We start from the raw sequence: 12,354 nt of genomic DNA, 5'->3' as shown, positions 1-12,354 counted from the left end.
AAAACAAAATGATCTCTTCTCTCCGATTTTTTTCTCCCCGAAAGCCAATATATGGAGTTGGAGTTGGCGTCGGAGGGCCACCAGGGGGCCCATGAGGTAGGGGGGCACGCCCAGGGGGGCGTCCCCCACCCTCATGGACAGGGTGTGGCCCCCCTGGCCTTCATCTTTGGCGACAATTTTTCTTTATTTTTTCTAAGGTGTTCCGTGGAGTTTCAGGTCATTCCGAGAACTTTTATTTTCTGCACAAAAAACAACACCATGGCAATTCTGCTGAAAACAGCGTCATTCCGGGTTAGTTCTTTTCAAATCATACAAGTTAGAGTCCAAAACAAGGGCAAAAGTGTTTGGAAAAGTAGATACGACGGAGACGTATCACTTGCTGATGATCCGTGAAACCTAGAGACTCGTAGTAGCAAGCAGCACACTCCGGGTACTCTATCGCAAACAAACAAGCATACAATAAGTACTTATCTAATGCACGAGTAAAACTCAAAATAAGAGATCTAACCAGAAAGTTCAACTTAAGAACTTCGGTTTGCAAAAAAATCAAATCAAACGAAGCAATGAAACTCAAACGGCGAAAGAAACAGGCTTCGTTTACTAATCTGGACCTAAGTCAGATTTTACAGTAGCAAAAACTTGATTGAGTTGGTTAAAAAGAAAGAGGGTTTCGAGACGAAACTCTAGGCGCTTGAATCGCCTGATTCCGATAAACAAGCGAAAAGTTATACTAGAATGAAAATCGGATCAGAAATCGCGATCGGGAACAATCGCGGAAAATCCAAGAAAAAGAAAAACGGACGAACAGACTAACGAACGAACGTTCGCCGTCTACGGCTAAATGAAGAAAACCGCTCGTTAAAACGAACGTACAGACGAACGTTCGCAAAATAAATAAACCGAAAAAAACTAAACCGACCTATATATATATAAAATAAACTACGGGTTTTAAATAAAAAAACCGGTTAGTTTTCTTAGAAAACCGCCGGCGGCGGGACGGCTACCTCCGGCGAGGTTTGGCGACGTGCTCCAGCAGGGCGGGGCGACGGCGGCTGTGGTGGGTGGTGGCGGCGACGGGCGGCGGGATGGGCGGCGGCAGCGAGGCGCGGCATCGGCATCGGCGGCGGGATCCGGCGGCGGCGGCGGAATCCGGCGACGGCGGCGCGGGTCTCGGGGCGGGGCGGGGCTGGCGGCTAGGGTTTCGGCCCGGGGCGGGTCGTCGGCCTTTAAAGGCCACTCGGGCGCAGTGTCCAGGTCGGACACGGCCCGGTAAGGCAGTAACCTATTTTTTTAATAATTACGACGTGCAGAAAAAAGAAAGAAAAGAAATACTAAACGGACTCCAAAAATCCCGAAATAAAATTTCCCTGTTCTCTAAAAATAAGGCGGACAATATGAACATTTATTTGGGGCCTAAATGCAATTTTGAAAAAAAATGTGCATTTTTCCTAAATTCAAATAAAATAGCGATAAACTCCGAAATAAAATCTTATTTGATTTTATTATTAAATCCTCAATATTTCTTTATTTTGGGAAAGTCATTTTATTTCCTCTCTTTTATTTTGTATAAGAAATATTCGAAGATAAAATAATTAAAATCAGATGATCCTATTTTTAAAATTTTAGAAAACTCAAATATGAAAATAATGAAATCTCCAACTCTCTCCGTGGGTCCTTGAGTTGCGTGAAATTTCTAGGATCAAGCCAAAATGCAATAAAATATGATATGCAAAGATGATCTATTGTATAACATTCCAAATTGAAAATTTGGGATGTTACATCACGGTAGTTCTGCTGAAAACAACGTCAGTCTGGTTAGTTCCATGCAAATCATACCAAAACAATATAAAATTATTGTAAACATGGCATGAATACTTCATAAATTATAGATACATTGGAGACATATCAACTGTTCATCAGGAAAGCTATCATTAATAGGTTGTGGTTCATCAAGAATATTATCAAGCCTAGACTAGTTATCACCTACGGGGTTCTCTGCTCCTTTTCTACCAGTGATGTGCAAATCAAATTCTTGTAGTAGAAGAACCCACCTAATGAGTCTAGGTTTAGCATCTTTCTTTTCCATAAAGATATTTTATAGCAGCATGATCGGTGTGAACGGTCACCTTGGAATCAACAATGTAGGATCTAAACTTTTCACAAGCAAACACCACCGCTAAGAATTCTTTTTCAGTAGTAGCATAATTTCTTTGAACACTATCTAGAGTTTTACTAGCATAGTGGATAACAGTTAATTTCTTATCAACTCTTTGTCCTAGAACAACACCAACAGCATAATCACTAGCATCACACATAATCTCAGAAGGCAAGTTCCAGTTAGCTGGTTGAACAACAGGTGCAGAAACTAAGGCTTGCTTGAGTGTTTTGAAGGCTTTCAAACAATTATCATAAAAAACAAAAGGAATATCCTTTTGCAAAATATTTGTAAGAGGCCTAGAAATTTTAGAAAAATCTTTGATAAATCTCCTATAGAAACCAGCATGACCAAGGAAACTACGAATACCTTTGCTATCTTTAGGACATGACATTTTATCAATTGCATCAACCTTGGCTCTGTCCACCTCAATACCTCTTTCAAAAAATTTATGGCCCAAAACAATACCTTCGTTAATCATAAAGTGGCACTTCTCCCAATTCAAGACAAGATTTGTTTGCTCAGATGTGTGCAAAACTCGATCAAGATTGCTTAAATAATCATCAAAAGACTTCCCATAAACAGAAAAGTCATCCATGAAAAACTCAACTATCTTTTCACAAAAAATCAGAGAATATAGCAATAATACATCTTTGAAAGGTAGCAGGTGCATTGCATAGACCAAAAAGCATACGTCTATAAGCATAAGTTCCAAAAGGACAAGTAAAAGTGGTCTTTTCTTGATCAGGTTGAGAAGCAGGTATTTGTGAAAAACCAAAATATCCATCAAGGAAGCAAAAATGTGTGTGATTAGATAATATTTCTAACAATTGATCAATAAAAGGCAAAGGGTAATGATCTTTTCTCGTTTCTTTATTTAATTTTCTAAAATCAATTACCATTCTATAGCCTACGACAATTCTTTGTGGAATAAGTTCATTCTTATCATTAGGAACAATAGTAATACCTCCTTTCTTAGGGACACTATGAATAGGACTTACCCATCTACCATCAGTTATAGGATAGCTTATACAACTTCCAGAAGTTTCAATATTTCTGTTCTTACCACTTATTTCATCTTCGGATTTAACCGATGTTGGTGATCAACAACGGGTTTAGCATCAGGTTCCAAATTAATCTTGTGCTGGCATAGAGTGGGACTAATGCCCTTAAGATCATCAAGAGTATATCCAATAGCAGCTCAGTGCTTCCTTAGAACTTTCAATAATCTTTCTTCTTCATGTTCTGAAAGGTTAGCACTAATAATAATAGGATATATCTTTTTCTCATCAAGATAAGCATATTTCAAAGTGTGTGGCAATTGTTTTAATTCAAACACATGATCAATTTTAGGTGGAGGAGGACCTCCTAGATTTTTAATAGGTGTTTAAGCAGAGGTTGTTGTTCGAACAAGATTCTATCTATTTCATTTCTTTCACGCATATGCAAATCATTTTCATGGTCTAGAAAATATTGTTCTAAGGGATCAGTAGGAGGTACAACAATAGAAGCAACACAAATAATTTCATCCTTACTAGGCAAATCTTTCTTATGAGATTTTCTACTAAACTTGGAAAAATTAAACTCATGAGATTCATCACCAAAGATAACACCAACAATTTGTTTCTCACAATCTATTTTAGCATTAACGGTGTTCAAGAAAGGTATACCAAAGATAATGGGACAAAAGTCATCTTGTGGGGAACCAAGAACAAGAAAATCAGTAGGGTATTTTATTTTCCCACACAAGACTTCAACATCTCTAACAATCCCAATTGGTGAGATAGTATATCTATTGGCAAGCTTAATAGTAACATCTATGCCTTCTATTTCAGTGGGTGCTATGTCATTCATAATTTCTTGATATAAGGAAAAAGGAATAGCACTCATGCTAGCACCTATGTCACATAAACCATGATAACAGTGATCTCCTATCTTTACTGAGACAACATGCATGCCAACAATAGGTCTATGTTTATCCTTCTCATCGGGTCTGGCAATTCTAGCAGCGTCAGCATAGAAGTAAATAACATGCCTATCAATATTATCGACCAAGAGATCCTTAACCATAGCAACACTAGGTTCAACTTTGATTTGTTCAGCTGGTTTAGGTGTTCTAATATAACTTTTGTTGACCACAGATGAAACTTTAGCATGTTCCTTCATCCTAACAGGGAAAGGTGGTTTTCAATATAAGTAGTGGGAACAACTAGATCAACATTATAAATGATAGTTTCTTCTTTAGCTTTTGCAGGTTCTTTAATTTCTTCTTTAATTGGTGGGTGATATTTCAACCACTTCTCTTTAGGAAGATCAACATGAGTAGCAAAAGATTCACAAAAGGAAGCTACTATCTCAGAATCAAGTCCATATTTAGTGCTAAACTTTTGAAAAGCTTCGGTATTCATAAAATATTTAAGACAATCAAACTTAGGCTCAATACCTGACTCTTTACCTTTATCGAGTTCCCAATCTTCAGAGTTGCATTTAATTCTTTCTAAAAGATCCCACCGGAATTCAATAGTCTTCTTCATAAAAGAACCAGTACAAGAAGTATCAAGCATGGATTGATCATTACGAGAAAGCTGGGAATAAATTTTTTGAATAATAATTTCTCTTGAGAGCTCATGATTGGGGAATGAATATAACATTGACTTAAGCATCCCCCAAGCTAGAGCAATAATTTCTCCTTCACGAGGCCAAAAATTATATATATAATTCCGATCATGTCTGCAAGTGCATAGAATAATTTTTTTGACGGAATTCCAATTTCAACCGATTCCAGTTCCAAGATCCAATATCGTCGCATAGCCTATACCATGTCAATGCCTTTCCCTTCAAAGATAAAGGGAAAACCTTCTTCTTAGCTTCATCTCCGGGTAAACCTGCAAGCTTAAACAATCCACAAATTTCATCCATATATATCAAGTGCATATCAGGATGTTCGATTCCATCTCCTGCATAAGGATTAGCTAGCAGTTGTTCTACCATACCCAAAGGAATTTCATATTCAATATTTTCAGTAGGTGCAGTAGGTTGAGGGGTAACTAATTGTGGTTTCGGTCGAGGTGAAGATACCCCGAACAAACCCCTCAAAGGATTGTTTTCCATAGTAACAAGTGACAGTAAATTTCAGCATGTAGTAATAATTTCTCCTTACCAATTTCCACTTACCAAGAGCGCTTCACTCCCCGGCAACGGCGCCAGAAAAGAGCCTTGATGACCCACAAGTGTATGGGATCAATTGTAGCCTTTTCTATAAGTAAGAGTGTCGAAGCCAATGAGGAGCAGAAGGAAATGACAAGTGCTTTCAGCAAGGTAATGTCTGCAAGTGCTGAAATTATAAGTAACAGAGTAGTTTGATAGCAAGCTAATTTGTAACGAGCAAGTAACGGTACTAGTAACAAAGTGCAGCAAGGTAGCCTAATCCTTTCGAGGCAAAGGACATGCCAAAACGGTCTCTTATGATAAGCAAAGTGTTCTTGAGGGTACACGGGAATTTCATCTAGTCACTTTCATCATGTTGGTTAGATTCGTGTTCGCTACTTTGATAATTTGGTATGTGGGTGGCCCGGTGCTTAGGTGATGTTATTACTTGAACAAACCTCCTACTTATGATTAACCCCCTCGCAAGCATCCACAACTACGAGAAAAGTATTAAGAAAAAATTCTAACCATAGCATTAAATTTTTTAATCCAATCGGTCCCTTACGGAATAGTGCATAAACTAGGGTTTAAGCTTCTGTCGCTCTCGCAACCCATCATCTAATAACTACTCCACAATGCATTCCCTTAGGCCCAAATATGGTGAAGTGTCATGTAGTCGATGTTCACATGACACCACTAAGGGAATCACAACATACATATCATCAAAATATCAAACACATATCAAGTTCACATGATTATTTGCAACATGATTTATCCCGTGACCTCAAGAACAAAAGTAACTACCCACAAATGATAATCATGCTCAAGATCAGAGGGTTATTAAATAGTATAATGGGTCTGAACATATAATCTTCCACCAAATAAACCATATAGTAATCAACTACAAGATGTAATCAACACTACTAGTCACCCACAAGCACCAATCTATAGTTCCGGTACAAAGATTGAACACAAGAGATGAACTAGGGTTTGAGAGGATATGGTGTTGTTGAAGATGTTGATGGAGATAGCCCTCCCCAAGATGGAAGAGTTGTTGGTGATGATGACGACGATGATTTCCCCCTCTGGGAGGGAAGTTCCCCCGGCGGAATCGCTCCACCCGAGAGCAAAAGTGCTCCTGCCCGCCTCGAGACGGTGACGCTTCGTCCTGAAAGTCCTTTCCTCTATTTTTTCTAGGTCAAAATGACTTATGTACCAGAAAAGGGGCACCGGAGGTGGGCCGAGGTGAGCACAACCCACCAGGGAGCGCCTGGGCTCCCTGGCGCGCCCAGGTGGGTTGTGTCCACCTGGTGGGCCCCCTCTGGTACTTATTTGCTCTAAAAATCCTCATTTATTCCATAAAATATCCTCGTGAAGTTTCAGCTCATTTGGAGTTGTGCAGAATAGGTAGCCTGATGTGGCTTTTTTCAGGTCCAATTTCCAGCTGCCGGAATTCTCCCCCTTTGTGTGTACCTTGCATATTATGAGAGAAAAGGCATTAGAATTACTCCAAAAAGCATTATTATGCAATAAAACAACATAAATAATAGTAGGTAAACATGATGCAAAATGGACGTATCGGGGTCATCAACCATCACTCGAGTTGCATCTTTTGAAATGTGATTTGAAATAGACTTGAATGTTCGTTAGTTCCTTGAGCTATGATTTCATTGATCACCAAAATCCACCAGGGATAAGGATTTCACTTTCAACCCCTAATCACATGGCTACTAGATGTGCTTGGCCAGATGAATCGCCCCTCCCCCACCCAGCCACCATCCTCACACGATTGCCACTACCGACTCTCCACTATAGGGGCCATGAAATATGAATAACATGTACAAGGTCGCATGCTTAACATTTCACTAATGGGCTTGAGACGAGCATGCACCTAGTCCTTGTTTTGTTGGACGTCTCCCTCTAACAATAATAGTGGAAACCAGAGTCCCAAGTTTCTTAGTACTGGTAGTACATGCCATGTGACTAGGATATCATAATACTTTGGGAGTACCCCCATTTGCTCTAGTGCATTGCGTGCAAACATCTGCCACTTTGTCATGGTCTTAAAATGTATTAGGAGGCGTTTGGTAGACTGCATGGATTTTGAGGTGTGTGTGTGTGTGTGTGTGTATTTGTGGCTGATTTGGACATGGCTGAGTGGGTATAGGCCAAAAACCTTGCTCTACACATAGTTTCGTAGCCTACATTGCACCACTAAGCAGTTTCATGCATGTTGTTCGGTTGGCAACATTTCTGGATTATGGTTGTCAACGTGCAAAACATGGTGTTTGGTTGTGTGTGACCTATGTTGCGGATCCCCTTCTTGGATCTCCTTAACCCCACAATAGCATACAAGACTTGCTTGAAATACCTGGAAATGGTCTTCATGGATCTTCTGAACGAGTTGTTACTCACTTTGAATCTCTGGTTATGACCCACAACATGAAGGAACATTGCTACCTGCTCTTCCACAGAGGTCTGGATGCTATCTTGTAGCAGCCCCTGTTTCTGAACGTCTCCACAAACATGCAAACGTTGCTCTTTGCATTTGAAGCATGTTTGCAACCTCTACGTCGTTGTTGTTGTAGATGTAGTTTAGATTCGCCATACTCTCCCTATCTTAGATTGACAATGGACCATAATGGATGAGAGACTTATCACTCCGATGAACAACTCTCTTGTGGACCGACATGACCTAGGGCTAAATCACAACAATGAATGATGTTGTCTAAACAACCAACTTCATTCGTTCGTCCATAGACCTAATGGCGACATCGATGTCGCGGTAAGCAATGGTGAAATTGACACTAACCGTACCAAACGACCTAACATTAGAAGGAGGTTTGTATGCTGCTTACCCCCTTTGAAGTTGACGACCTGCCCATGGCGGAGATGAGGAGAATGAGACAGAGTCAAAGACGAAGGGGAGAACCAAGTCCTCCTACCAAAGATTGAAGCCGCCACTGCCGCTTCTGCGGATCTGAGTCGCTGCCGTTGCCGGTGCCATGAACTGAGGCTGGGTTTGTTCTAGCGCTACAGGTGAGCGAGTAAATGTTTTTCTTTTGGGGGGGGGGGGGGGGGGGTCCGATGATGCTAGATTCCGCGCCATCCCGTGTCGTCAGATTTTGGTCTCCCGTCATCTCTGCGCCCCTTTCTCCCTGCAACGTCGTGCCCCCTTGCACTCGACTCAGCCTGACTGGCTAAAAACGGCCGTGGTACTAGCGAACCAGAGTTTCGGCTGCTCTAAGGTCCGTGTCATTGCGAGCCAAATCTTTGTGTGTAAGGTATCAAATCCGTTTTTCCTGCACACACTCGCCTGTTCTAGGGTGATGCAGCCTACCAAACACTGCTTTAGATTTGTGGAGTAATTACATATAGCAAATTTCTAATATGCCGAATCTGAAACTGCTTAAAGTGTGATAGAGAGACAAAATATAACATTCGGGGCGTAATCATATCTACTCCCTAGGAACGGAGGGAGTAGCAAATTTCTTTCGGGGTTTTCCGCAGGTTATTACCTGAACTACGATTTCACCCAATTTCCATGAAAAATAGGGTGAGAAATCTGCAATTACCCTCCTTTTAATTAATCGATCTTTCTATTCATGAACATCAGCTAAGCTTGAACCACGTCCAAACATCGATCTTCACACAAATCACACGGTTTGAGGAACATATCCTTTGGATTTCAATCGAATGGGGCAGGCACATTTGATAATTGAGATAGCCAGCACTTCCATTTCCATGCGCGATATGGTCGCCTCCGATATGTGACGAGCTTCAGCCGCGGGAGCATGCGGTGCACCGCACGAGGCCGTTCTCGTTGCACGCTGCGCAGACACGGAACCCCCTAGTCTTCTCGCTGAACCAGCGATGGCTGCCGCCGCACGCGGCGCAGGGGGCGAACCGCGAGCCGCCGCAGGACGCGCACGGCGTGGGTGGAAGCTGCGGCGCCCCGGCCACGACGCGCCGGAGCTCCCCGCTCTCGTGCAGCGCGCGCACGTCGTCCGCGTCTCCGACGAGGCGTCCGGCGACGAATAGCTGCGGCAGCGGCGGTTGGTCCCGCCGCATCAGCGCGCGGAGCTCGGTGAGGAACGCCGCGTCCATGGACACGTCCCGCTCGTCGACGCCGACACGGAGGCCGCGCAGGATGGCGCGCACGTCGCGGCAGGCCTCGAACGTGGGCCGCACGGCCCGTAGGGAGGTGAAGTAGAGCACGACACGCCGCTCGCCCGCCACCGCCGCCGCCGCTGCCTCCTCGGCCGCCGCGAACGACTTGCACGTCCGCAGCTTGGTCGACGACCGCACGCGGTGCAGGACGATCTTGCCTGCGCCGGCGGCGGGTGGCGCCGCGTCATCAAGGACGGAGCCGATGCCGCTGTGTTCTTTGGACGGCGACGTGGCAGACGGGGATAACGACGGGGAATGCGTGAGCCGCCCGGCGGCTGGCTTCCGCCGGCTCCACGACGACCACATCGCGGTGGTCGAAGGCTGGCGAGGTCGGCGGGCGTTTCTTGGTTCGCCTTGGAGGGGAAGGGGAGGAGAGCGCGCGGTGGAGAGGAAGTCTGGCGGGGTCGTGCCTGCCCGATCGTGCGCGCGCGCGCGTGTTGGCTTCGGTACCTAATTAGTTGGCTGCCCGGCCATTGGTTTGCTAAATTTAACCATGCCTTTTAACTGTCTCGAGTGTTTGTGTGGCGTCCATTTGCTCGGTGTTGGTTTTTTTTGATCTGTTCTAGCTTCATCTCTTAATTTGGAAGCTGAATGGGGAGCGGAGATTGTCGTGGTTCTAAGGCTGACAGTAGAAAGGGGTAGGTATGAAGAGACAAGATCTCAGCTATGGTGAAGGTGTACACACGAGGTTTACGAGTTCAGGCAGGGGCGGAGCCAGGACGAAAAACTAGTGGGGGCAAAGAGGTTACAATTTTTTTTTAGAAACATGTGTACGTACTAATGGGCACATCATATAAAGGACCAACCACACAAGCATACATATAGTGTCGAAGAAGCAAAATCATATAATTTATTATAAGATAATGTCATCACACACATACCTATGACATGTTCAGTGCCAAAATAAAAGTAAACTAACCACTTAAGACAGAATAACTTGAGAATTATGGGTATGCCATCCCTTTTTGTTGCTATGTCCCTGATTTCTAGCCTTCAGGCTGCATGAAAAAAAAATCATTTTTAAACATAGAGAGAATGTAAACGTTGATAGATGAAAATAAATGCTTGAGCACATTACCTCCTTCCTTTTCATCCCACGACGATTTTTCGCATGAAAGCGTTTAACTATCACCTCATTAGGAATAGTATCCAACATTTCTTTTTCCACAAAGCAAATAAGGCTATTGCTCAAATAATCATCACCCATCTTGTTACGCAAAGCATTCTTCACAAGCTTCATTGCCGAGAAGCATCTCTCAACAGTTGCAGTGGCAACAGGAAGAGTCAGTACTAGCTTTAAAAGTCGATAGACAAAAGGATAAGAATGATGCTTCTTTGTAGACACCATCAATTTAGCCAGGCCATTGATAGTTTCCAAGCTAGCAAATCTTGTATCATTGCGTACATTATTTATGTAGAGCCAAAGCTCTTTCTCAAGATGTTCTAGCTCGTTATCACTAAAGTCATTAGGATAGAACTTAGCCAACTTCATCAGCTTCTCATCATCATAGTGACTAAACTGACAACTTGGGTTGAAAGCAGACATACAACAAAGCAACTCATTGTTTACCTCATTGAATCCACGGTTTAGTTCTTCTACCAATAAATCCAAAACAGCAAAAAAAAACAGTCGACCCGGTAATGATGCTCATTATTAATGCCAGTCCTTTGCCTTGGCTTCTTTGGATTTACATACTCCTTTTCCATGTCCATAACAGAAATATCATTCTTGTTGCAAAAAGAACATACCTTGCTCAAGAGAGAATTCCATCCATGCTCAGATCTAAGCTTATCTAGCTCTCGCTTAGCTGATGCCACATCTGATATAGCATTAACAATGTCCATATCCTTTCTTTGAAAGGTTTTTGATAGCCCATTTGTTAAAGCAAATATAATCATCATCATATGTAGGAAGAATGCAGAATCAAATGACTGGAAATATTTTAAAAGACCACTGGTTTGACGTTGCTTAGTAGCATCTGAACCCTCTTCCTCCACATATTCTAGTACTTTTATCACAGAGGGAAACATCTTAGACAAACTCAACAAAGTGGTATAATGAGAATTCCATCTAGTATCACCTGGTCTCTGAAGAGAAAGCTCCTGGTTTAATCCTGATCCTGTAGCAATCTCTCCCTTACCAATCGCTTTCCTTACTTCTTCTCGATGGTTCTCTCTAAGTTTATCCTTTCTCTTGCAAGATGATCCAACAACAGTCACCAACAATGATATCATATCAAAAAAATCTCCAACATCAAATATCTTTTTTGCAATGGCCACAACAACCAAGTTAAGTTTATGAGCAAAACAATGTACAAAATAAGCTGAACTGTTCTCCCTCATAATCTTGGCTTGCAAACCATTAAACTCACCTGCCATATTGCTTGCTCCATCATAACCTTGTCCTCTCACTTGTTGTAGACTCAAACCAAGTTTTGCAATTATAAAATCAATTTTAGACTTGAGATAAATAGATGTTGTTTCCTCCACATGAAGAACACCAACAAACCTCTCATTTGACAGTCCATGTGTATCAACATAACGTATAACCACTGCCATTTTCTCTTTGTCGGAAACATCGCGACATTCATCAACTAATAAGCTGAACACACCATTGTCAAGCTCCTTCAAAATACAATTCAATACTTCTTCTGCAAAGCACTCGATGATATCCTTTTGAATTGTTGAAGACAACAACTGATTATGAACTGGGGCATTTTTGAATGCTTTGGCTATAACATCATTGTGCATAATTGTATAGTCCATTAACTCCCGATAGTTTCCTTTATTTGTAGACTCTTTTGACTCATCATGGCCCCGAAACGGTTGTCCTTGATGCAACAAGTATCTGCATACATCAATTGCAGCATTTAATCGGATAA

The 12,354-nt window shown here is 42.3% G+C and overlaps 1 protein-coding gene across 1 annotated transcript; it reads right to left on the bottom strand.

Annotated features, from left to right (window-relative positions):
- Positions 1–8,702: 8,702 nt before the first annotated feature.
- Positions 8,703–9,952, bottom strand: LOC123092097 (uncharacterized protein At3g28850). The gene has a single exon (XM_044513781.1). It carries the CDS (start codon positions 9,776–9,778, stop codon positions 9,083–9,085), a length of 696 nt encoding a protein of 231 aa, XP_044369716.1. The 5' UTR covers positions 9,779–9,952; the 3' UTR covers positions 8,703–9,082.
- Between the last annotated feature and the right edge of the window lie 2,402 nt (positions 9,953–12,354).

Source organism: Triticum aestivum, chromosome 1B (assembly GCF_018294505.1).
Source record: "Triticum aestivum cultivar Chinese Spring chromosome 1B, IWGSC CS RefSeq v2.1, whole genome shotgun sequence".
In the NCBI taxonomy this organism is placed as follows: Eukaryota; Viridiplantae; Streptophyta; class Magnoliopsida; order Poales; family Poaceae; genus Triticum; species Triticum aestivum.
This window is presented reverse-complemented; position numbering and strand designations above follow the sequence as displayed.

Coding starts and splice junctions, on each gene's coding strand:
- LOC123092097 (XM_044513781.1), bottom strand. CDS start 9,778: ATGTGGTCGTCGTGGAGCCGGCGGAAGCCAGCCGCCGGGCGGCTCACG.